At 39.1% G+C, this 27170-nt stretch overlaps 1 protein-coding gene across 1 annotated transcript in view; it reads right to left on the bottom strand.

Moving 5' to 3' along the window:
- Positions 1 to 745: 745 nt before the first annotated feature.
- LOC103811375 (diacylglycerol kinase theta-like) overlaps positions 746 to 27170 on the bottom strand; it is a gene marked incomplete at both ends in the record, with an annotated part of 36422 nt that continues 9997 nt past the window's right edge. The window contains 10 exons of the mRNA XM_009084346.1: positions 746 to 896; positions 1157 to 1218; positions 2440 to 2494; positions 5923 to 6013; positions 6823 to 7046; positions 8513 to 8613; positions 15357 to 15425; positions 19879 to 20032; positions 21443 to 21568; positions 22251 to 22336. Coding sequence (XP_009082594.1) covers positions 746 to 896; positions 1157 to 1218; positions 2440 to 2494; positions 5923 to 6013; positions 6823 to 7046; positions 8513 to 8613; positions 15357 to 15425; positions 19879 to 20032; positions 21443 to 21568; positions 22251 to 22336 — 1119 coding nt within the window. The remainder of the gene's footprint in view (positions 897 to 1156; positions 1219 to 2439; positions 2495 to 5922; positions 6014 to 6822; positions 7047 to 8512; positions 8614 to 15356; positions 15426 to 19878; positions 20033 to 21442; positions 21569 to 22250; positions 22337 to 27170) is intronic.

Genomic DNA, 27170 nt, shown 5'->3' with positions numbered 1-27170 from the left:
TAAAAGTAATATAAATACAGGGAGAACCTCCAGCTAACACTTTCCTTCTCCTAAGTTTACTTTGCAAGTAAGAAAAGCTAAACTGATTTTCATAAAAGGTAACTTGTGAATTCTTTCTGGCATTTCAAGTTTAATTCCTCTTGAAGTTACATAAAAGACTGGGGAAAATGCTTCGTTTCCTGAAACAAGAAGCATGACACATTCCTGACACTGTTTATAGAAAGCACTGGTTGAAGGAGTATTATGAAAAATCAATTACACTGCTATGAAAAAGAAGAAGAAATTCCTTTCTCTGAGTGCTTGTCCATATGTGTGCACACACAGCTCATACCCCTCCATGAGCAGGCACAGAGCTCATGAATAACATGGAGGATAGCCTATGCAAAAAATGTCAGAGCTTAATAAAGGCAAGGGACATTCATGCACAGAGAATTAAACTGCATTGGCCTAATTTGAATAGTGTAAGGTACATACAGTTCTTCTAAAAATGATGCTTTCTCACTCAAAAAAAAGGTGTGTTCACATATAACTCAGTATTTCTGTGAACAATGAGTTGTCACATCTCTCATGCAACCATGAGCATGTTAAAATGAAAAAAAAAAATCTCCCGTGAGAGTACAGGCAGAATGATTTTTTAAATAAGGTTAGAAAAAGGCAACAAAAAAATAATAAAAAGGAGCAATAGACGCTACTACATTTTACTCTGTACAAGTCAACGTCTATGAACATGCACCTGCTTACTTACTTTTGATAGCTAATTCTTCCTTAAGAATATTTGTGTATTCTTCAGGGGAAAGCTGAGGTGGAAGGCCGCCAACAAATAAATTTACTTGTACAATAGATTTACTGTTTTCCACAATGTAAAATCTTGTTTGATTCATCTGACGTATTGAAGTCTACCAAAACAAAGGAAAACAAATGACGTGACACTTGGCAAAAAGGTACTGTGAAACAAAATCCAAAATAGTTCTACACTTAGCAATCAAATCCTCTCTGCCCAGAGAATATCAGAATCAGAAACAAACTTAGTTTAAGCACTTAGATTCTCCACAGATGAGCCAGCTTGGGAGGTACCTGATTACACACTTTTCCTGTAAGAAAGGGGACTCTCCCTACATGCTATAAAAAAAGGACCGTGTTTCTTTTTCAGATTTACCTTTCTTATGTCCTTGAGTCTGCTAAGAATCAGTTCCTGATTGTCCAAGACCATGCGCTGAACTAGAGACAGCAAGAACATGAATCATATTAGAAAGCCCTGTAAATTATTATCAGGCTTAATTAAACAAAACAATAAGGAAAAAAAAGGAAGGGAAAAAGTACAGCTCAGCATACAACTAACTGTAACATAAGAGACCATGCAGACCCAAACTATTCATTATTCAACAGAAAAAAACATGTAGGAACTTTGAACTGTGCTCAAAAACAGTGTTCACAAGCAAATGTTCAAACAGTGTTCTTAAACAGTGTTCAGATCTGTGTTCTTAAACACAGCTCTTTTCACAGTGCTTTAAACACCACCTTCAATAAAAGTCAGAAACAGCCAGAACCCACTCAAAAGACAAGCAGTACTTTGGTAACAAGCAAACTGTTTGACAGAGGACTTTAAAACTACATTCCCTAACAACAACAGCAATAACCAACTTCTGTGTTTTATCAAAATATTAAAAAAATTCTAACAACCATCAGTTAAAGTAAGGTTGCAAATGATGCTTTAAAACAAAGCACCAGAAACCAACCAAGGTTAAGACATTCACAAGGCTGTAATAACCTTATAAAACAACTTCCGAATAATGCTCATATATATAGCAAAGTATTGGGCCAGTATCTGAACTGAAAAGATATTTACTTGGCTATGGCCAGGGCATCAGACAACTTCAGTGGCTTTATCTAAGTCTCCATACAGCCTTACAAATACTGAAGCACAAAGGGATGTGAACCTGGAGACCACCAGCACAGCTCCTGCAGGATCACAAAACTCTTGAGCAATGGTAGGACAGCAGATCTCTGTACTTCCTAACACACACACACATGCATTCCTTGAACTATCCTAGGACTCTTGTTTGGGGGCAGTAGCAGGGAGAAAAAAAGAGACAGGAAAGGAGCCACTTGAACTTTAGAATGAATCTTTAATAAATATCAGCAGTTAAGAAAATTATGCCAGTTAAAGGCAGCTCCCTGAAACAGGGTCAAAGTGTGAATACCCACCAAAAATCACTAATAGATTTTTATGTGATAATGAAGAAAGAGAAGGGAACCTTATTCCCACAGGACACACAAGACTGAAAAGAACAAACATCTCTTCTAATTAAGTATTTTAATATCATCAGGAAGTTTCATTTGTGAAGACATTGATTGTACACAATGAACTGTGACTGTGTTAGAAAGGAAAAAACCACCTCAAAGATCAGTTACAGATGTGGTCAATGCTCCTTCACTTACCTTGCTTACTGCCCATAAGCACTTCCACCAATTTGAAATTCTGGAGGCACTCCGTCTGCCAAAAGATGAACATGTAAATGCAGCCTCTGAAGGACACAATTTTGCCAGATGTTTACGTTATTGTGTTATACACTGTACACACAGAGCATAGAAAATTACATATTTTTAGGTCAACCATGATGTTCTCTCTCTAACCCACTCCTTCCACGCCAAGTATGATCTTCATTTTACACACCCATGGTGTCAGGCTCCCATGCTCCTAAATACATTGGCATCCTTGTAGCCACATTGTGAAGGAGCACCAGTACAGCACAGTTAACTCTATGCCCACTTCAGTGGCCAGCAGCTCATGTAGGGCTTTTCCTGAGTGTCCTTCCAGAGAAAGCTTGCAGTCCTGGGAATGAACCTGCTCTTTGAGAAGATAGCCCAGGAAACATGCTTGGCAAAAGCAGACTGACTGCTTCCCATCTCCTGGGGCACTCCACAGGCATTGATGTAATGAAAGCCTCTTCACATGAGCCACAGACTCTTCTCCTAGCTACTGCCAGGGACCACTTGAGTCCCTTGCAGCTGGCCCAGAAAGGCTGGCACAGCTGAGAGTTGAATCATTTACTTAATTGTTGAAACCCTGGAAACATGTGACACTCAGGATTGAGAAATCATCTTAATTTTTGGTCTTGAGACTCAAGAGACAATTGTTCTGGCTCATGCACTGGGGTGAGAAGAGCTTCAACTGCCTACATATGCTTTGCCTGAAATTTGATAACAGCAACTTGGAGAGGATCTTCAGCAGAGGCAAATTCTTGATCCTAAAAAGAGATTTCCTGCATGTTCATCTTTATATAGATAAACAAGAAGAGCCTTCAAAAATTATCACTATTGAAGAAATTTCAATTGAGCCAAAGAATCAAGCCTCTTACAGCACACAATGAGCTTCCCAAATACAGAGATGTGATTTCCTAAACAGAATAGCCAACGATATTGTCTGACAGTTGCTTTTTTCAGATGACACAAGACTTCAGACACGGTTGTTCCAGTTTTTTGTTAAAAGGTTCACAGCACCTGAGGAAACGGACTGACAACAAATCCTATAATATTCCTATGGTGCAAAACAAGCTTCATGCATTACACCTCTGGGGACACCTAGACAGAGATCTACAGTTATCACCTACTGCAGATAGCTAGCCACATGCATGTTTGTATGTACCCTGTAAATACCCACAGAAGGCAGTTGTCACCATCTGTGAGCATGGCTGTTCCCTGGAGCAGCAGAAGCCTGTTGATCTGCTGCTGTGCTCACAAGCCTCAACTGCTGAATGAAATGCATACACTATAGCTTTGTGTGTCCACATCTGTGTGGCTGAGACTGCCAATGGCTTGGCATACTACCAAGTTCTACTAAGATGTTTCCTAAAAGTCATGCTATTTTGGCATCAGCTGTAAGAAGGACAGGGAAACTGAAAAGAGATCTTCTTCCAAGGAAAACATGCACATCTACAAGTATCTAATAATTTATAATAAAGCTGGAAGGAATACAGATAGTAAAGAACACTGGTGCTTTTACAGCCTTGTGTCCTTCCTTGCAGTCCTTGAGGACTACAGAGATGCTGCTTATCACCATAGGGAGAAAATTTCTGCAACCAAAGCTCAACTGGAGTTCAAGTTGGCCAGCACTGTGAAGGACAACAAAAGGGGATTTTTAAAATACGTCAATAGCAAAAGTAACATCAGACATAATACTGAGTTGTGGCTGCATAAGGTTGGCCATCTCACAAATAGGGATGTAAACAAAGCAGAGACGTTTAATGCCTTCTTCATCTCTGTCTTCCACACCAATAATGGGCCCTGGGACTTACAGCCAAGTCTGAACTTGTTTGAGAATTGCTGCTCCAGCCTGATGCACGTGAATCTATGGGGCCTGATGGGATTCATCCCAGCGTACTGAAAGAGCTGGCTGATATCATCCCAGGACCTCTCTCCATTATTTTTTAATGGTCCAGAGAGTCTGGAAAGGTCCCAGTCAATGGGAAACTGCTCTCACTTTTCAAGAGGGCACAAAGGAAGACCCTGTCAGTCTCTTTCAGTGCCTGGTAAAACTACAGAGGTTATTCTGGCAACAATTTGAAAAGTACTGGAGAGAGAACACAGTCATCAGTTAGTCAGCAAGGGTTCATAAGGGGAAGGTCCTGCTTGATAAACTTAAATTTCCATTTATGACACAGTCATTCACCTAGTTGACTAAAGGAAGCCAGTGAATGTGTTGGGTTTGCCTTTTCTCACAATACCCTTTTGAGTAACCTGTCCAGCTCACAGCTACACAACTCCATACTGTGTTGGATGAGGAACTGGCTGACAAGTCAGGCTGAAAGGGCAGCCCTGCAGAAAGACCTTATGGATTGGGTTGATGGCAGGTTGAATGAGTCAGCAGTGTGCCCTGACAGTCAAAAGCACCAGCTGTGCCTTGGGGTGCATCAGGCATAGCATCACTGGCCAGTTGATGAAGGTGATTGTCCCACTCTATACTGCACTGGGGCAGCCCCACCTCAAGTACAGCATGCACTTTTGGGTGCCTCAATGTAAGAAGGGCATGAAACCATTTGAGTGTGTCCAGAGGAGGACAACCAAGATGATGGAAAGACTTGAGGTCAGGACTCAGAAGGAATGGCTGAGATCACTTGGCTTGTTCACCTTGGAGAGAAGGCAGCTGAGGGGTGACCTCATCATACTCAACAACTTCCTCTAGGGCAGCAGTGGAGGAAGAGGTGCTGATCTCTCTCTGATGACCAGCACCAGGACCCAACGAAAGAGAATGAATCTGCATCAAGTGAAGTTCAAATTAGACATTAGGAACAGGTTTTTCACTGAGAGGGTGACTGATCACTGGAAGAGGCTCCCCAGGGAAGTGTGTGTAGCACCAAGTCTGCGAGAGTACAAGGAGTGTCTGGACAATGCTCTTAGTTATACACTTCAGTTTTAGGTAGTCCTGCAATGAACAGGGAGTTGGACTTAATGATCCTTATGGGTCCTTTCCAACTTGAGATATTGTGTGATACTACGATTTCCTTTGCAGAGCAGCACAAAGAATTAGGAGACAAGCATGATCATCCTAACAGTCACTGCCAATTTCCCAGCAAGGTAAGATTAACAGTGTAGTTACATATATAAGAGTATTTTAAGTATTTCAAGACATAAACAGCCAGTAAAAACATACTGCACCCCAAGAATCATTGTGTTCATATGAGTAAATCTGTTTGACCCAGAAAGACTGGTGGTACCTCTCAGTACATAGCAACCATGTCTACCATGAACACTGCAGAAAGCTTTGTGCACCATGCCAGGGATCACCAGAGATCTACCAAATGCTAACAACACTTACATTAACTGTAATGAAGTGATTGCAATTTTTCTGAAGAGGAAGATACACACATGACACTTTCGGGTCATTCAAGTGGTATATGGACATGCTTAGCATCTATCATTTACCTGTCTTCCAAGTAATGGAAGCACTTCTTTCATCACAGTCTGCACAGTGCTATCCTTATTTACTCGTAGAGAAACATATGCCATTCCCACTCTAAAGAGAAAAGGAATATTTATTTTAGGACAATCATTTGACCTATCCTGTCTGTACCTGCTTTACCCAAGTGTCAAATTTTCTATGGGAGTAGGCTAAATTTGCATTAGTTGAAGAAAGCTGTTCACTGAGGCTAATGACAGATGCAGTATCAGCACCGAAGGCACAAAAAGACTTTCATCTCAAGGAATTGCTCATTACAATTACAGGACTACAAATTGGTTTCTTCTTAGACACAAAATTACCTGCTAGTCTTCCATAAAATTTGGCAATGTAGTTGCAACAGCAACATTCATTCAGAAATGAATAGGTTACCAGACCATTTTGTTTCCACTGTTAAATATGCTTAAAAGTTATACTGTCTCAGTGGTAAATGGAACAATTGGGGTTTTTTCTGTATTTTTTTTCCTCCTAATCTCACATGGGACGTTAGACTGTAGTTCTTCCAACTTCACATTTCTTTTAAAAAAAAATCTGTCAATGTTTCAAGTGTCCCATGTATTTCATAATTCGTTTACTGTCATAATTAACACAAAGTTGCATCTTCCTGACCAAACACGATAATAAAACTGCACAAGCTGCACTGTATGTTCCATGCATGTAAAGAGTACAGTTCCAGGCATGTAAATGAATGGTATGCATATTACTCATCCAGAAAAATGAACAGAAGAGTCCTGAAATACACAAGAAGAAACTAAATTCTCTGTTATACTTCTGTAGCTTCAATAACTGAAACAAACATGACTAGAGTACAGATGACAAATGTAGCCAAGCAGGATAACCTTGTGATCAAGAAGGAAACTACTCACTTTAGCCAGGCAGGATAAATCCTGATCACTTCCTCATCCTTTGGTTTAGCTCTGATGATCCAAGCTTCAGGAATGGATTCTCGGAACACAGATCCCCAGTTGCTGTCCTCTGCAGCATCGTTCCTGTTGATAACATCATCCGAGAGCAGCACCTGCTGCGTAAAGGTCTGAAGCTCATACTCCTGCTGGTCATCATTTATGTAGTATGCCCTCAAAGCAGCCTCCTAAAACACAGCAATATAAATTAACATTTACTTGAAAAGACACCATTAATACCTGTATAGCCATAGACATTCATAAATACCTTATGAAACTAACCTCTAATGCACATTTTAAGTTCAGAGAAGTGGATAAATAGCAATGGCAAAAAACAAAACAAGGTGAAGTTTAGAAGACAAATTTTAGTGAACACAGAAAAATAAAACTTACCAATGGATTTGAACAGTACTTCTGGCAAGTGATAGTCATTTTAACACAAATGTAAAAATTCAGCACCAATAAAGCTACACCCACTGCATGCAAAATTTACTCCATGAGGAAAATGGTAAATTACACTCGATTGTGCCTAACTGCATATTCTATCTTCTTGCACTAAGGGGATGCTGAAAATAAGTGAGTTTCTCAGCCATAAGGCTGCCCTGAACCCACACATCTGTGAAGAGGAACAGTAAGGGCTGTCCTTGAAAAATGCATGTAGTTACAGGACTTCTGCATCCCTTGCAGGCCCATGTCTGCAGCACTTCTGCTAACAAAGATGCAGTAATCAATACAAACCAGTGAGTCACTTCTGAGAACTGGTATTAATCTTCCCTGGTATTAAAAGCTACAGCCTGATAAAATGTGCTTGAAGTAACAACACTCCTAAACAAAAATGTTTTCAGCCCTGTACAGTTTTCCTTGAAGATCTTTGACATGCAGAACACTACAAACCATTTTCAAAAACTCCTGTTGATTTTGAATGCACTATCGAGATAAAAATCCTAATAATCTTTAGCTTTAAATGGTCAAAATTCTGATGTACTAAATTCTCCAGACTCCTCTGCCAAGTCCTTTATGATTTTGAGAGCTCACCAAGCTCAGTTCTATTGTGCACCACCCCATTCCCGCTCTGGGCTTTATTTCTGCACAGTGTGGGATGTCCATCTAGCCTAATAAATTAAGATCTGAACAGTACACTGGATTTAGCACTAAATAATCTTTTCACCCCAGAGGGACCACTGGAAAAACCAGGGACTGGCCACTATGTAATCAGTAATTCATTACTTTCACTGGCAAGGAGCACAGATGACTACAGCATGCTTCAGTGTTCAAAGCTGATTAACTGAAGTGCAGTAGTGGCACCTGTCAGGGATAAACATCAAACCACTAACTGCTATAGAAAAGGAGCAAGAGGAGCTGATTATTCAGTATTGCTCACATCTGCAAAACCAGACTTCAGAGTCACACAGGGAAGAATGACTGCTTAGCTGTGCTCCTCATTATGCTACAGGTATGTAAGCCACCATTTCTTCAGATGCTCCAACCTGAGCACTACATGAAGACATCAAATTACATTGCAATATTATAGCTCATTTAAAGATTTTGTTGTTGTGGAGCTACATTTGTAAAACTGTTTGCTTTTGACTATTGCAATACATAATCATATGCCCCTTTACCACACTGGAATATTGTCCTTCTCCAGGTATCTTACCACAACTTCTTCATTTTTCGCAATCCTTGGAACTGAAATCAGTCGATATTGATTGCGTTTCACTGCATCATTCCCATCAAATATCTTTAATGTTTGTTTACCTGAATGGAAACAATTATTATATTTCAGTAACACAACCCTCAAATCATAAAGCTACCTGAATAGGAAAGGTATAATGGAACTATTAAAAATCTGGTTTTAACCCACTGAAATGTTTCTTCATCACAAGCTTTAAGGCTGAATATTTCCATTTTTGTTTCGTTACTGTCCATTTAAAACTGGGGTACATTAACAGAGGAAAGTGGGAAGAATATCTCAAGTAATCACAGTTTTATCCTAGCTTTTGATATAACTGTTTGTATACAAATATACTGTTTATGTTATCACATCTTCATCCTTACCATTCAAGACTGCATTTATTACTGACCAGTTCAACAACTTGAAAAGCAAGACAGAGTCCCATTCCCTTCAGAAGAGCTCCAAAGCACTGCTAGTTCTGTGAGCATGTCTCTGAAGAACTCCTTAAAATAGCTGGTTAACTGTACAGGCCACAGGAGAAAATACAGGGACAACAGAAAAACCAGAAGAAAGAAGGGACAGCAAACACAGAACTTTGGCCTTTTGCTGTATTTCATTTCTCTAAAGTCTTGTCAAATCATTGAGCAGAGGTTGTTGCACAGACATCTCTGAAAGGGTGAAGAGTTCAGGATTTCAGGTTCACCTTTCACAAAGATGAGTTATGACTCAGTCTGGAAGTCTGCTGTACTACAGTTACTGTTTTAAGAGCAATAGCAAAGTGTAACCAAAGCCTCACAGAACAGGCAGTTTTTGAAAAATTTTATGTGGTGAGCTGCAGAAAGAAGGAAAGGGGGGGGCAAGGGCTAAGGAGAGAAAAATGACTTTGCTCCGTATAGTGCAAGCAAGGCAAAAAAGCGACCTTTATTTTTCTACTGCAACTATATACTATATACTATACAGATAAGGATCCGACTATGGGGCCAAATAGGACGTTCTCATAAGTGAGTAATTCCATGTCCAGGTGTTCCTGAGAACAGACACACAGCACGCACACCGACCGTGTTTGGGTTTTGATAAAAACCATTTGCTCCCATGCCTCAACTTAGGAACTCCTCACATGGCCGGTCAGGATCCTGTCATCTACTTTACAGCCCCTGCTGTTCAGCTTCAGCAGCTCATTATCTACTTTATGGCCTTTGCTGTTCAGCTTCAATGGCCCACATGCTGACCAAATTCACATCCACAGTTTTAGAACATTTTAGAATGTTATCAGTCCAATACATGTGTCCTTACCACCTATGGAAAGGGATCAAGTTAATCAAACCAGATCATTTAAAAGGAGATTCCATGAAGGTAGACCTTGTGTCCTCTCCTGATCACACCATTATGAAGATACCTGATGAGCTGTTCAGTTTTGTAGGTGCTTTGCTGGTTTTCCCCAGAGAGACCATACTTTACAGAAGACACAACTATTCTTCACTGACAGAATCTGCCCTTTTTCTTGCAGTGTTGGATGGAACTGTTAACAAAAAATCACTCTTGGAATAGCAAAATCTTTTGAGTGCTATTATTTGTAACCTTTTACAACATCTGTTTAAGAAAAACAATGACAATTTTCATGTGCAATGTACATGTTTTACAGCAAAGGAGAGTGAATTAAGCTACTGGAGGAGTTTGGGATACAAGTCACATAAAAGTCACATCATGACTTTTCAAGTACATCTGTTAATATGAAAAGTACCAGGTGGCCAGGGATTTTCAGTTTTCCAATTATCAACTTAGTGGTTTGTCTGTTGTCAATTTCCTTTTTTAGTCATAATATAAGGAAGATTTAAATACCATCAACTCTCATTTCTCAAGTACCTTTGAAACTCTGCTGCCATTGCACTGAGACTACAGTATCAGAAAGTGATCCACTGCTTTTAACCCTGATGGATTTATGCCAGAAAAAGTGAAAACGCTTTAGAAACAGATTTCTGTCAGAGTGATCTCCATGGTAACTACAACATAGACAAACCTTAACCAGAAGACACATCATGTCCTGGGTGACCTTGTTTAGAGTTAACACAACTTGAAAAAACACAGCAACACTGGTTACTGACAGCACAGCTGATATTCTGAGTATGAACTTTCATAACATTATCAAAATCTCTACTGTTTTCTCTAGCAATCCAGAGGGTAGACAACCATCTGAGAATAAAAACATTAATCCAAGTGCTAGTACTTGTTTTTGTTTGAAGCACCTTTGTACTCTGCTCTTATTAGATACTAGCTGGCCTAAGAGAATCCCTAGCAATTTTAACTAGAGAATTTTTTATGAGCTCTCCACATCTTAAGACCAGCCAAATGCTTCAAAAAGTTAGCTTGACTCTTAAAATAAACTGGTTTGCAAGACGTTTAGATCTACAGACTAGTAGTATTGTCCTAAGCTCAATCATATTGCTTAGCTAAATATAGACGCTCAGCACTGTTTCCTTAAGGTAATCTGGTACGCAGCAGACAAAAACTCAACTTTATCACTGAAAAATGTCATTTAACTTTGTCACTGCTCTCCTCACAAGGGATGCTTTTACTGCAACCTGAGCAAAGATGGCTTGCTTGTGCAAGAGCACGTTATCAGAAGAACAAACTGCTCCATACTGCAACCAGTCATCCAGAAATACAATTCAAGAGCACATCCAATACATGTAAGTTAAAGGGTGTCTTCTGCCAGTCTAATTTGTCTAACTAGCCTTGGCAAGAAGCTCAACTATAATCACTTCTAAAGTTAGATAAAGCTCTTTCTTCCTCCTGTACCAATTTTCAAATATTAGAAAATGATCCAATTACAGCATTGATGTCTACACATCCTTACTAGCTATATATAAAAAACCCCAACTGGCTAATATTGAACAAATGCACATAGCAAATTTTGGTATTTAAAGGAGTTACTGCCCACTTTGTAATACTGACACTCCACTGCTAAATGTCTTTCATCTTCTCCTGTTCGATCAGACTACATAGTATCAATACTTTCTCACAAAAAACCCACCTTCCTTTCTTATTGTGGGATACTGAGCTGAAAATAATCTGTTACTCACGCATACGCTTTTCAAAGGGAAAATAACTACCAAAACGTAAACTCCAGGCACAATTTACCAAATTACAGAATTTGATTTTAGAGGCTAAGATACCAAGTCTTCCTGGAAAAAGGATAAACAGCATTTGATGAGTCCGAAGTTCATGTTCCTTTGACTTTTGAATCTCCTCAGACAGGACCTGGCTTCTAAAAAGACTTGCATGGGTCTTGTGACAAGAGATTAGAAAATGATGGAGTCCTGAATGTTTTAACCACTGAAAAAAGCTAGAGGTCAACACCAAACATGCTGGCAAAAATTACTCTCAAAAGACTAAATTCCAGCAACACAGTTTACCAAGAACCTTTCTTCCCAACAAAACTTGTGCTAACCACATGCTTTTTGTTCCCCTTTTCTACTGCTGCTTCATATTACAACAGTGTGGACTAGCAAATTCTGGTTTATTTCAGTATTAGGACTCATAACCTACAAGGCATCATTGAAGTATGTAAGAATTGTCTAATTTTTCTTTTATTGGCCTTGAAGAGAGATTTTCAGAATCCCAGATTCTTCCTTTCTCCAGCTCTTCCTCTTCCAGAGAGTCTTTTGTAGGCGTGTTCCTTCTCTCAACTGTGTTTTCATGAGTAGCTTAATTTCCCCTGATTTCATGACAGTTTTGAAGCACAAATCTGTGTTAATAGCCATCCTCCCATACCAGTAGCCACTTCTTCACCCTCTTCCTCTTCGATTTTAGAGCTTCTCCAAGCATCTGCCATATGTATCACCGCTTGATCTAGTTTCACCTGCTTCAAATCCATTTACATCAAGTTGCAGAGGAACATCTGACATACTTCGTTATCTGTAAGCAGTTACAGCAGAACACAATGACCTTTTTAATGAAAGCTGAACATTTTCCTGAATGCCTTTAGAGGAAAAATCCCTCCCCATATGTTGTCTTTGCTTATTCCAGAAAACAGTTTGTTCCTGCTGGCAAAATTACAGTGGAGGTCTCCTCCACAATGACGTCAAGTTTGGGACAAGACATAAGTAAGCTGTAAGCCAATGACTTGGGTCTATCTAATACAAAACCATTTTACCTCTTCCTCAGCAGATGAACAGCTACCTGAGCAGAGCAGTGCCAGGCAAAACGGAGGCTGTAGAATGACATGCTGTGAAACCTATGTTTGCTGACAGCACTGTGGCCTCCATTTCTCTCCACAAAGAGATTCATCTAAGACCTCCTCCAGAAAGAGTTTTCTCTGGGTGGTGGAATTTTGTCCTGTGGAAGATGGACATACGCCAAATCGGACAGTTCACATGGAGCCAGTGAGTGCTGAGAGACTCTCACAGGGCAGAGAGAGGCCTTTTCCAAACCTGCTCTGTATGTCTGTTACATCTATCAACTCAAACTCTACAGTTGTTTTTATGTTGATTTTGTGCTTTTGGTTTCAGTATCTTGGTAGGCTAAATTTCCTGGTTGATTTAAAAATATTAAAGCTCCCAAAATTAAGATTTCGATCTTCTAACTTTACACTTCATTCAACAAGCCTATTAGAATAGCAAAGAAACAAAAGGGAATGTAGACCACTAATTCAAATCTTGTTCCAGTATTAATCTACAGAATTTAAATCTGTTCCTATTGGCTTCTTTGCTATAGAAAAAGCATGTATTTGCAAATCAATGTTACTCAATTTATTCTGACTTGTTTTCACTGTTTTTAAAAATATGCACCCCTAAAATATGGACAGCTGGAATTAAAAAAAAGCTACAATATTCTGGAATATAACTGAGTTCAGACACTCCTGAGGGAGAGTGTGGTAACATCCCAAAAGAAGGGGCAGATGTACTGAGTCAACACACAGAAGCTAACGACCAGCTCTCTCTTGACCCATATTACACAACCAGTATTATCTAGAGACAGGTCGAGGAGGTCCAGTCCACTAAAACTATGTCACTGTCATGTTTAATTTTATAGGTTATGACTCCACACACAGAGAGGCACGAAACCACAATAGCTGGCAGGTGAACCCTAATAACTTTACCAGAGAAGCCACACCCTGAGCTGACACAAGGTCATCAATCCCATGGTCTGGGGATGGCACCCACAATGTGAGTCCACAGGAGAAATTCTGTGGGTCACCTCACTGATCGAGGAGGTCACTCAGCTTTAGGGCTATATGTATGTGAAAAGTAGTCTGCGATGGTACAAGAGTTGTTAGCGGAACTTTAGGAGAGGAAGCAATGGGAGAAGGGAGAGATCAAGGTGGTTTTGGACTGAAGAAGTATAGGACAATAGAGGGATAAGGAGATACAGGAAGCTAGTTACATTTGAAGAGGTTGCTGGTTGATACTACATGGTCATGCCCTGCACCTGATCACCACAGTCTGTCTTATCACTAAATGCCATTTCTGACTCTTTGTGGGTGTGGTTATTATCGAGCTTTCTAAATCATAGCAAAGTTATTGGGCTCTACATTGTCTTACACTTTGTGAAAATGCATTAAGAGGAAGCAATTTGTTTTAATGCCACTGTTCTATTTAAAACACAGGTAAAAATACTGTACATGAGACTTGAAAATGTACCATCTACTGCTGCTTTCTCCAGTCCAAAGACTGACATGGTATATGAACAAATGACATATCAAAGTTTGCATTCTGCCCCCAGTTTTCACATTTTTTTTCCTTCTTTTGGGAAAGGAGAACTAAAGCTGAACTGGCCTGTATTAGTACTTTCAACCAGTCCAGTTGAAATATCTGGATACATAATTTATTCTCTTTGACAGTCACAAGGGAAATGGACTTTGTTGGTGTAATATAAGTCCTGACACTCAACCACTTCAGTCACTTTAAACACTGGAAAAAGTGAAAGTTTCTTAGATAAACTGCAGTTAGTCAGAGCCTTTTCCCATAATAAGGAAGTATGGTGATGGATGGTAACTTAAGTCATTAAGAGAGCTTCAAATTTTAAAAAGTGTAATAACAGGATGCTTGAAATCACATCCTCAACTGAGTTAATTATTTATGTAGCTGCATTTTTTAAAATACAAATAGCATTTGCACAATTAACCCCTTAATTTTGTAAGAACTTTAGGATTAAAAATTACTATTTATTGATTTGAAATTTCCTTTTTTTTACAATAACCCATTTATCTACATTAGGTAGCAAGTACCATGTTGTTCCAAATACTAATACGAATATAGGGGTGGGATGCCCTTAAATTGTGGTTTTACTTCATCTTCTGAAAAGTAAGAGTTTGGCTAATACCAAACCCAGAAAACTCCACATGCTAAAGAATTTAACTGCACAGGAAGTAACCAGCCCAGCTCAATCCTGTATACTGCAACATGCCCAAGCAACCAAACCAAACCAAATCAAAACAATTCACCTGATGTCTTCAGTAAGATTTGGATCCAGTGATCTTAAAAGCAAATGGTTTTGAAAACACATGCTGTCTGCCCTTTAAATTGGTTCCTTATCTATGGATTGTTAACACCATGTTTTCTTTCTTCAATTACCAAGTTGAGTGAAATGACCTATTTGTCAAGGTAATGAACAGACTGTCACTTATGCCAATCTACTAGTGGCAAATAGCAATGAGATATTCGTAAGGCCCTGGATAAATGTGTTGGACCACATCTTTGGACCTCAAACTGAAACCTAGCATTAGGAAAACAGACATTTAATGTTTTGTTGCAAGGCAAAGCAAGTTAAAACTATATGAATAAAGACTGAAATTGGTGACTAAACCACTTACTAAAATTTTGCTTACTTGAATCTGTTGAAATTTGGATATCTTTTGCTGATCCCTGTGTTGATCCATCAACATCATCATCTTCATCTGTGAAAACAGAAACATTTTAAGAAAGGATTCTTGTTAATTTGAACTAGAGTGGGGGTGGGGGAAAGGTGTTTGTCATTTAAGAACGGTTTCCTCCAAACAAGCTAACACAACAGGATGCAGTCAGAAAATATTCAGACTTTCTTCTTCTACCTATTTTGTGATAATAATTCATACTATAAGAACAGCATAAACCCCCCAAATCTGCATTGTAATATAACTACAGTGAAGGCCTACCTGAGGTCTTTCTACTATTAGCTTTAATATTGCAACTACTGCATTTCATCCCTTTCTCAAAGTGCAGTGTTTGCCTATGACCTAAGTATACATGGTTTCCACCAAGTTCTAAACTAGCAAATCAATCCAGGAATTGTAGTAACAGCCTTCCAGTCAGAAATACAGGCATTAGAGAGGTAATTTCCACAACTGAAAACCAAATTTGCTGACACCCAAAGAGAAAGAAACTGCTGCTCTCCAGAAGAGTACTTTGACAGCAGCCCACCACTCTCACTAAAACGCAGGAGTTAAGATGTCAGATAATAATGCACCCTGTAAACCCACACATAGAATACTAAGAAAAGATTAAAATAAATGCTATGAACTTTTATATTTGCTTCTGTGAAGATAACATCCTGGCTTTATTCTCATTCCTGACACTCAAGGCCATACAAGAAGATCAGTGTAAACCCAAGTTTGATATATGTCTCTTATCTAAGGGCAGCAGTAGTGTGCAACACAAGCCAACCCAGTGTGCTCACTGTATAATACATTCATGCTCACACCCACTGAAACTCCCAGTCAGTTTTGACTGGGCAGGCAAAGCTCCCAATAGATATAAACCAGGCAACACCTTTACAATAACTATGCCTTGCAGCCGAAGGAAAAAGCAGGAAATCAAAGCACAAAACAAGAAAGAATAAAATAAAATAAAAGCAGTAAAGGCAGATCTTCAGAGCAAAAGAGGTACCGAGGAGGTCAAAGTCCTAAAGCAGGAAAACTTTCTAAGAAGCAGAATTACAGCATGTCAAGAACGGTACTAGGCAGGAGTCCTAAACTTGACACCAGGTAACTTACTGTAGTTTTGGGTAATGCTTCAAGTGACTACAAGAAAAACCAACAATAATGCTTTTGGGCTGGGCTTTTGAAATATCAAAGAAGGGTTGAAATACTTTCCCTGTTATTGCTGACAAACATACCAAATTTCAAATTGGAGAGAAATTTAGTCAGATTGGTCTTGGAACACTCTGACATAAATGGAAACTGAATGCCTTCTCAAATTTCACTTCAGACAAAATCCAGCTAAAGAAAAGAGTAAAAACTACAACAAGAAATGACTGCTCCTGATTGCTCCAACTCCCTCCTTCCTCAGTTTAGATGGGAAGAAGCTGACATCTTTCTTTTATTACTCTTCCTTGTTCAGTCTGGATAGTAGGGAAACCTACATTAACAGTATCTTGAAACTGTTCTAGTGAAGTCCAATGACAGCTTTCAAAGTTCACTAAGATAGGAGTCAGTTGGAGGAACAGGAGATAACTGCTCTACCATTGCCTCCCTTGGTAGCTCGAGAGTCCTGAAAAGCCTCTTTCAGAACAGAGAAGTTTGCTGAATATTGGTCATGAAGCTCAGCATTTATGCAGTGGCAAAAGCTAATCTGGACAAATGCTCCCCAGTAGGCCAACAATGATGAGCCCATTCACTGCCTAGGACAAGTCATTGGGCACTTCTCAACCACCAGCTTGGAAAGAGCTATGCCTGCAACCATCTCATTCAGATGACTGCCAACACTTCTTTGGTACCTCAGACTGGTCTTTTCACAATCTTCTGACTGATGCCTTTCATCAGCTGTGGCAACAGAAGAGCACCCACTGCATGCTACGTTATGAGAACTTCTGAACAAGTGTGCTTATGCAACAGGTCCCACAGAAGTGCCAAATATCCTCCAACAAAGGAGCTCCTTGCTCCCCGGAAACATCCCTAACATGCACACAATCTTCGATGAGATCTGCCACCCAGAGTCTACGCTTTCCCTTGGAAAGCCAGCAGCAACTCTCAGGGCAGCTGTCCTGGCCTGCCTTGTGGTCAGATGAGCATCAAACACCTCCTGAAAGTGTTAGGAAGTTATTGGACTCATGACACATCTTGGTAACTTTCACCATGTGCTAGGAGCTAGTGGGTTTTTGGAAGAAAATACAGGTCTGTTCTGTCAACACAGATAACAAAAAGGACTACCAAGCCAGAGCACTGAGCTCTCTCGACACGGGATGATGTGAGAATTAGTTTAAGGCAATTCTCAGCTCTGCCTCTGAGGAAGAATCTGGGCAGAGGAAAAGATGGTATTTGATGCTTTTGGTGGGGACCTGCAGACACCTACCTGATCAGCAGATGACTGAGAGTGGCAAAACTCCAGCAACAGGTTTTAAAGCAAAGCTTAATAGGATGTGATTGTTGTAAAAGGAGCCATGCATGATGGCATCAGACTACTACCTAAACATCCAGGACCTAGGTGCTAAACTAAGACAGAACAAAAGGCTTTATGCAGAGTAGACTGCAAAGGCAGGTACTGCACCTCAAATATTATTCTTCATGCCTTGTGTTGAGCCACAGCTGTGGACCATTGACCATGAACTAAGAGAAAATGTCACATGGTGGGGGTAGCCTTCAAGTTCACCAGTATGCCAAGGATCAGCAGCAGGAGGAAAGGGGAGCACCCCCACAGCTCAACCCCTGATCCCCTGGATGTCAGCAGCCCCTCCACCCTGGGAGCTGCTGCCCACTGGGTGACAGGGAGCTAAGCCCAAGGCCTGGTGTTAGAAAAAAGATTTTTCAGGGTGTTGCTATATTATATCTGTAATACATGCAGGCTGAGGACTATAAAAATGCATTCTGGCTTTCCAAACATGGTGGGGTTTAGTAGTTTAGGGTTGATGTTTTTTTCATATCACATTAAAGAACTGGAAACAGTACAAAGTTACTATTTCTCCATCCCTATGTGCTTCTGACAACCAGCTTATGGCTGCTTTCTCTCAATTCAAAGTACAAGACATACATTTTGATTAAAGAAATGCAAAAAACCCCTCCCGTTATTACTTAAAAAAACCTTGAATATTCATAAAACAAACTCACACATTTAGCATGTAGCATTAAGTCCTGAAGTGGAAAACCTCCTCTTTCAGTACATAAAATAATGAAGGAAGAGGCTAGAAGGTGCAGTTATAACCTTGGATTCTTTCACTCAAGGTGCTCCGTGTTCAATTTTTACTTAGATTTGATTCAAAAATTAAAGAAAGTTTAAGTCTGACATATTAAGAGAACACAGTACTGTTTAAAAGAGAAACTTAGCATCAGAAAAGTCACACCTGAAGAGTCCATTTAAAAGGCATGTAATTAACTCCTGCTAGTAATAATGATAAAATTTTATCTTCACTTAAGTCTTCGGGACACTTGTAAAGTGTCAAACGGTAGACCTGAATCAAACTTCACAATGAGTCTTCCAGCAAAACCAGGCTCATCCAGACTGTGTAGTTCTGGTATTTCTTATGTTGGAAGTATTAAGGAATCCATGACTTTCAAGTGGTTGCTGTACTTTACCTTCCCCCACCAACAAGCAAATTCACTAACAAGCAAAATAAGTCACTGAAAAAAAAATCCACAAAAAACAACCAACACCACCTCTCCCCTTTTTACACTTTCATAGGCCACTTCACAGTGTATCTAGGCTATGTAGACCTAGGGTCATGCAGTTTATGCAGTAGCAACACATCTGCTACAGCTTCTGCAAACGAGAACACATGGCTCTTGCTAGCAATCATCATCACCAAAACCAAACCTACATGTTCAAAGCAGAAAGTTCAAGAGCAACCTGTCAGGTGGAGAAAAGGGCTGTTGCAAATATCTAACTTCCATAAGCTATATTTTGCCTACCTTCTATTTCCTTTCATATTGTATTCAAGCAAAAGAAAGGCTTTACAAGACCATAATGATCAAAATATAAATGAGAAAATACTTGAGCAGCTTCAAAAAATTCTCGTTCCTAAAGAGCTGTTAAACAAACATTCACTCTAGATGGCAGCAGAACATCACCCTGGCAAGATACATGACTGTTTCAGCACAGAAATCTTAAAAGATAGATGCCTAATCCATGAGGCAAATAAAAATATCTGTACACATAAGACAAATAAGTGTTTATAACATAAATAACGCAAATGTTCTCATTTTAGATTTTCACTTTCTGAATGTTTACTGTTTCAAGAGCAGTTTACAAATTGCCCTGCACCAGTAAACCGATTTCTGTATTTTGCACACAGTGTGCATTTAAAAATCTCTAACCTGTCTCAAGACAGTTATAGTATTGCCACAAAAGCCAGTAAAAATTAGCAGTAATATGCTTCAGTGAATTACAACACTAGGTTAAATATGCTCATCAATTGGTTACATTTGACTTTGAAATTTTTACCTGATTCTGTTGGCAAATTTTCCGATATTCGAAAACAATGCAATTTGCTGAAGTTGCGAGAAAATAATTGCACACAACTTGGAGGAAGAATCATGTTCCTTAATCTTCCAAAGGTACATTCTGGTGTCACAATTATATAGCAAGCAGCATGTGCCTATGAAAAAGAGAATTATTTAAAGAACTAAAGCAATAAACAAAGAAAGCAAATCTGTTTGTAACAAAGTAAGACTGGTATTGCAAAACTCAAGTTAGGACACATATTAACCTTCTGTAGATCACTTTCATAAAATGAATGGCCCATTTTAATTTGATTCAGTTTTATATTACCAATAGTAAGAAGTCTTAACATATGATGAAACTTCCAAGGACCACAAACCTGCTCTATTAAAAACTAAAGGTTTTTATATAGCTATACGGAGAAGGTTAAAGTTTTGGTCTCAAACTCTGGATCTTCCATTCCATATGAATATTTACTGGGGGAAATGCCAAAGGAACACAGGCTGTACCGAATAGGCTTCGAAATGGCAGTATTCTCTTACACACCTGTGCCAACTTGCAGATTCAGAGGTAACACTGTTACGAGTTCTATTCCAAAGCGTGACTGCCTAGTTTCTGCCTTTATACTTCGGCAAGATCTTCTGCGGTTACTGAATACACACTCCTTTGTATGTATGGCCATATAGCATGTTACATTTGTTAGACTGGTCTCAAAGACACCTACTCCCACCTCAGAAATTATGAATCAGATTAAAAACACAAAACCCACAACATTGAAAAAAATGAAAATATTCAAGTCATACCTGATACTAAATAATCTCGAAGTTTTATTTTTAATTATCATTACACAGAGTACCTCATCTTGAATTAAATGGCAAATTAATGATTTATTGCACATGCATTTCAGTTCCCACCCCATCTGGTGGGAAAGTACAAAGTAGTTTTGTACTTTCAACATTTTTTGATGAGAGAGAATTAAGTCCATCCATTAAGTTGGATGGACCAACTGTTATCTACGTAGTACACTGAGTATCAGTAAGCAAAAAGCTGTGGCTGCCATGAGGGTTATTGAAGGGTACCATCACCTTGCACAGGAAATGAACATGCATCATGTGAATGGAAAAACACAGAAACTGATATTGACAGCTTAAAAAAATCTATTCTATACTGAAATATAAGTAAAGATTAGAATGTTAGGTCTTTGACCTTGTAGAATTAATTTGATTTGAAAGGAATTCTGATTTCACACACAAAAAGTCACTGCAGGCTTCTAAGAAAAACTCTATGATGATTAGCCCCTGTTAAAATGTCATTCCATTGGAAGGTCTACATCAAGCTTAGCTGTGCCTTTGAGAGTTACTCATTAAAATGACTATAAGTGGATTTTAAAAAATCAGATTTCCTATCTAACACATAAATATATATTTATATAAATGAGTGTATAAATTAAGTGTATTTACAAAGTGCATATAAAATATATTTATGCAGTGTACAAATAAAGTATACTTATAACAAGTGTTTAAATAAGTATATGGTTCCCACAAACAGATGCAGCACCAAAACATACCAGGATGCCACACCATTCACATCTCATGCCAGAGAGCACCTCAGAAGATCCACAGGTTTTTTTGCAAACTTCACAACGAGCACTTGAAGAAAGGTTTCCCTCCCTCCAGTGGTGGTGGTAAGTATCCTGAGGGAACACATCATGACTTAATATTACATGAAACAGAAGCATCTTCAACTTAATTTTAAAATCAGCAATTCAAACAGTTCCAAGGAAACAGAAACACAGACTAGGACATTTAGTTTTTCCCAAGATAAATATGAACCTGTAAACAATCATACATTTCACTGAAAGAAGAAGTTTTATCAAACTATCAAAAACTTATCGCAGTGTTTTTCTTCACAGTCCACTAAAAAAAAGTCTTGAAAAATATCCTGAACTATCATTATTTTGCATGTATTTTACAGCAAGAAGGTAAGAAACCAGGCAGTCTTGCCTCAGACAAACGGCAGCAAGCCTGAGGACAAGACAATATTTGTCAGGGATGCAATACACCCAACAGTTCCACATATTTTATAAGATGCTTGATTTTATTTTTAAAAAAATATTTAGCTGGGATGTTGTATACATTGCACAGACTTTTCAGCAAGGGTTCAAAAGCACTGTGAATATATCAGCATTTAAGTTCATCTTGCTATCTATCTGTGATATAATCTGAAGCTATGTTTCCTTTGCCTGACAATAGTCAACACGTGTTTTGAAAACTGGCAGCATGTGAAAGTAAAGGCCAAGACTCCTTCTCTTCTAGTCCACATTTTCACACCGAAAATAGATCACCACTTTCCCCTGCAAAGGCATCTACACTTACATGGTCCAGGTGCCCATCCTGGTGACATTGCCGGCAGTCACTGCAAGCAAACAGGATACAGTCTGTGTGCACATGTAGCTCACAAACTAAAAGCATAAAAATAAGAAAACTTCTTTAGGCTGGAAGTCCTGGAGTATTTTTGCAGCTCCTTCCTCCCTCCATCCCTCCAATACTCCTCCACCACTTTTCCATACCATACTTTCTCTCCTTCATGCTGTTTTAATTCAGCAAATACAGAAATACAGACAATGAGAGAGTTTATCAGCATTGTCCTGTGTGTTGCTCCACTTCCTGTGTTAAAAAGATGCAGCATGCATAAGGAAAGGCTGAGCTAATTTTGCTCATAAGCAGCACTTGTTATATTTCCTCCAGTAGAGCAAGTTAATTTGTAACAACTGCTTGGCTTACTACTGCCTTGTCTTGCAGTTTCACAGGAACTGCTGCCTACTCCAGCACCATTATCTCTGAAGCCTACTTTGATCTAGTCAAATCCAGGAATAAACTGAATGAGAGAGAAATAAGGTTCTCCTTCTGCATCCAAATATCACCACGTCTTGAGTGTAAAGTAATGGCCTTCCTGAATCAATACTCAACTCGCTCTAGAAAGCCCTTTCCAAGCCCTGCTGCAGAGTAAGCAGGCACTTCATGACTGGGTTCAAAACAGCAGACACTTTTCTGCTGGACAGCCCCTCTCCCCATCCCTGGAGCTGTCATAAGCACAAAGAAACAAAGGACAAGGTATGTTTTAGCACCCAGCCCCAGCAAAGCAAGGGGCACAGTGCCTGAGCAGCGGGAAGGCTGTAGCACACCCCTCCTGCTCCCCTGTCTCGCTCACGGTCCACGGGAGAGGTCAGAGCAGACACAGACCCACACGGCACAGCTGCACCCGCATGGACTCACTTGTGTTGTGCAGTGACATGACACACACTGACATCAGAACATGCAAAATGACTGGGGGACTCTGACAGCCAGAAAGCACGTTCAGGTCAAGAAATAAATCCCTCTTATTGCCAGATGACACTCAGTGGATTTAATTTTAAACCTGACCCAAAGAAACTGGTATATTAATCTCAGAGATTTGTCCGAGGTATGTCTGCAGACAGTAAACCACCTTTTCATTGTCACAAAAAGGAAATAATAATTTCCTCAGAGCACTCTCCTAAGTAAGCTTAACATCGTCTTCCAAAACACATATAATATACAGTTGGTAGAAGAAGTTTTAGTGAACCCCATAAAGGTTTAGGCAAGTTTTGGTTTTGCATAAGTAACTTCATTATTTAAAAGCTGACTTGAAATATCAGATGTGAAAGAAAAGAACCTGCAGCTATGCTGCAAAGGATGAGTTACTAAAAAACTAAAAGATCTCAATACCTAGCTTCATTACCAGAAGACTTAGGAAGATTTTCTGTGGACCTCATAAACAGAGACAAATGAAAAAGATGCTCCTGTAGCTGCTTTGTAAAGCTTGTGTATACAAGCACTTTGGGAAGGCATCTCATTTTTCAACAAGTCAATAAGAGACAAGGATCAAATTTTTCAAATATTTTTTGCATTCTGCACACATTAGACACATATTGTGAAAGTACCTTATAAACAGTGTTAAATCACTTATTTTGAAATCAGTCTCTGGACTCTAGAAAAGGTGATCAGATCTCACACTGTCTTATTCCAACCCTGCAGAAGACCATAATCTATCACCACATCAAAGCAAGGACTCTTAACTAGTCAACCACAAGCTTTCAAATACAGCTCCCAATACTGCATGTCTTTGCTGGGCTCAAGAACTTTTATTTGAGCTGTGATGCAGTCCCTCCTCCGCTCACACTTCTCCGTATTCATAGATACCACAGGACTATTTCACCGTTTTTCCAATTCAACTACTACGCAAGCTAGATGCTTTGAGTCATATCCTCACTAACGGTAAACGTTTCTGTAAACCAAGTTGCACTTTCAAGGAATTAACAAAATCATTCGGTTTTTTATTGCTAAATCTGCTAACACAGGCACACATTGGCCTTTACTATACTTTGTAAAGACACAGGGCTTTTCACCCTTGGTTTAATCCACATTTGCTGCTTCTATTACCATCCCTAGCCCAGAACTAGTAAGAATTAATAAAGCTGTAGGAAAGATTAAGTTTTTGAATGCAAAGATCAAGTCAAATCAGAGGCCCTCAAAAAAGAAATTTCATCTTTATCAGCCCTTCCATAATGCGCATAATACTTTAACTCATAAAAGAATGATGGTCTTCTGTTCAAGCTAGTTGTGTGTTTCTTTATGATTGACAGAAACCCCACGTTGGTTAATTTCAGATACATCAACTTGGAAGAATAATCTTTTAAATATTAACTGCCTCCTTCTCCAGTAAATCTGCTGTTCCTGCTTGATGCTTAATACGCACCTTTATAAAGGATCCAACCCTAAAAGAATGTTTGGATTATCTATTTTTGTTTTATACTTTCCAGTTCTTATTCATGGAAAGAAAAGGGAGAGCAACTCTCACTATCATGATTCCAGTTTCAACTGATACTGGTGAATTCTGGTAGTACAAAATAGCTATCTGATGCAATCAGTAATTGTCAGCCAATTTTTGCCAATGTGGTGCACGCACTTATCTTGCCAGGGGTTAATACACATGCATGCTCATTTCTGAGAAAAGATGCTCCACTGTATACCCACAGTGTTTAGTACTTGCCTGAAAATTTTCAATTTCCTTTCAAGAAAATTTATTTTATTTGGGGATATGCAGAGTACAAAACAGGTTATTTAAATTGTTTTACAAATACATCTAATTATGTCAATCATTTGCTTAGAAAAGGTAACTTCATCCTAACTTTCTTTTCTGTCTTAATTATGGTGAAGAGTCCAGGAAAAGTTCTTTCAATTTCAGTATCAGAAGAGAACATCATAACCAACACTAGATTTGTACTATTAAGCTAAATCATTAGACGTAAGCAAAAAATGGAAGAAAGTTCAACATCTCCACCTGGATTTAAATGTTCTACAGCTTAAAACAGCTGACTTCTAAAACAAATTTCAAAAGCATTTTTGAAGAGTAAAAGAAGAATCCCGTGTATTTTATGAACTTCAACTGCCCTTTGTAAGATATATTTTAGAAAAAATATCAAAGAAACAAGCTGTAGACTTACTGGTATTCAGAAAATGGGCTACCAAACAAGTCACACAACACGAAGTAAGAAAACTGTTTAATCCATGTGAGGAACACGATTCAGAACCTTCAATTATGCATCAAAAAAATGCCTGGGCCTTTGCAATACCAAAATATAACATGGGATTTCACGTGTTTCTTGTTTAACACTTCAATGGAAATGTCTGGAAAAAATATTCCCTTGCAATGGTGTGCTGGTTTTGATTGGGGTAGTGTTAATTTTCTTCACGGTGGCTACTACGAGGCTGTGTTTTGGATTTGTGCTGAACACAGGGCTGATAATAGAGAGACATTTTCATTACTGCTGAGCAGAGGTTATACGCAGCCAACGCTGTGGCTGCTTCTCACACTGCCACGCTGGCAAGGAAGTTGGGGGTGCATGGCAGACTGGGAGGAGACACAGTTGGGACAGGTGACCCAAACTGACCAAAGGGAAATTCCACACCACATGACATCATGCTCAGTATATTAAGTGGGTAGAAGAAGGAGGAAGTGGGGGACGTTTGGAGTGGTGGCATTTGTCTTCCCAAGTCACCATTAGGCATGACAGGGTTCTACCCTCCTGGAGATGGCTGAACCCGTCTGCCCATGGGAAACAGTGAATTAATTCCTGCTTTTTTGCTTTGTCTGCATGCACAACTTTTGCTTTCCCTATTAAACTGCCTTTATCTCAACCCACAAGTTTGCTAGCTTTTACCCTTCTAATTCTCTTCCCCATCCTGCTAAGGCTTGGTTGATGGCTGAGGTTAAACCACGACAAATGGGTACAATGCTAATACAGTAGAATTAAGAGTAAGAATATGAAAGCAAAATTTAGAAAGCTGTAACTAAAATGGATCACTAAAGCTATTTGCAACAGTTAAGAGGTCACAGTTAGTGAAAATTTTCATCTCAAATTCTCTATGTTTATCTCAAGCCGCACAAGATCTGAGACAGATGATCAGCAGAGACTCTGTGGTACCTGTAGCTCTTTGACCATCCCACCAAACCATCCAACTCACATGGTAACTATATTAAGTGACAGATTCCCACTAGTCAAAAGAACCTAGTTTGGCTTCATTATACAACTCAGCAGACGAAAGCAGAAACAAAAATACTTCAACTTTCTAAGTCTAAATGCCCTGATCAAAGAGGAATGTTTCCCCTACACATACACACAGGCAACCATATTAAATTTGACATTATCTTTAGCAGAACAGCAATCTTTGAAAGCAACTCAGTTGCCTGCAGAATTGGTTCTTCACTCATTAGACTTTTTTTTTAAAACAGTTCACAGGTGATATTCCAATTCTATTTAACCGAACAACATCAACCGAACAACAACTAATCGACATTTAAGACAAGGGACAATTAAGAGGCTGCTCTACATCAGAATCAGTCCATTACTCATGCCAAATGTATTTCAAATAGTTATTCTGGTGTTTGGGTGATTTCTTTAATTACTGGGGTTTTTTTCAGTGAATCCATGTCAGAACACTCAGAGCAGTACTATTTTGACAAATAATATTTTCAATTACCTTTCCATTGAAGGTACCTTATCCGCTCTACAAACAATAGGTATCTGAAACTAGTAACACAGGAAATTCTACATTCTTTTCTAGAAACATGAATACTTGATGATTCCCTGTATCAAAAACTTACACTGGAAACAGAAATAAATTACTTCAACAGGCCAAGTCTTTGCCATAACAGCTTCTCATTCTTTGCACATCTCAGGCATGAATTCACTGCACACCATCAATGCCACAGAC

This window comes from Acanthisitta chloris, unplaced genomic scaffold (assembly GCF_000695815.1).
Source record: "Acanthisitta chloris isolate BGI_N310 unplaced genomic scaffold, ASM69581v1 scaffold9261, whole genome shotgun sequence".
Taxonomy (NCBI): Eukaryota; Metazoa; Chordata; class Aves; order Passeriformes; family Acanthisittidae; genus Acanthisitta; species Acanthisitta chloris.
This window is presented reverse-complemented; position numbering and strand designations above follow the sequence as displayed.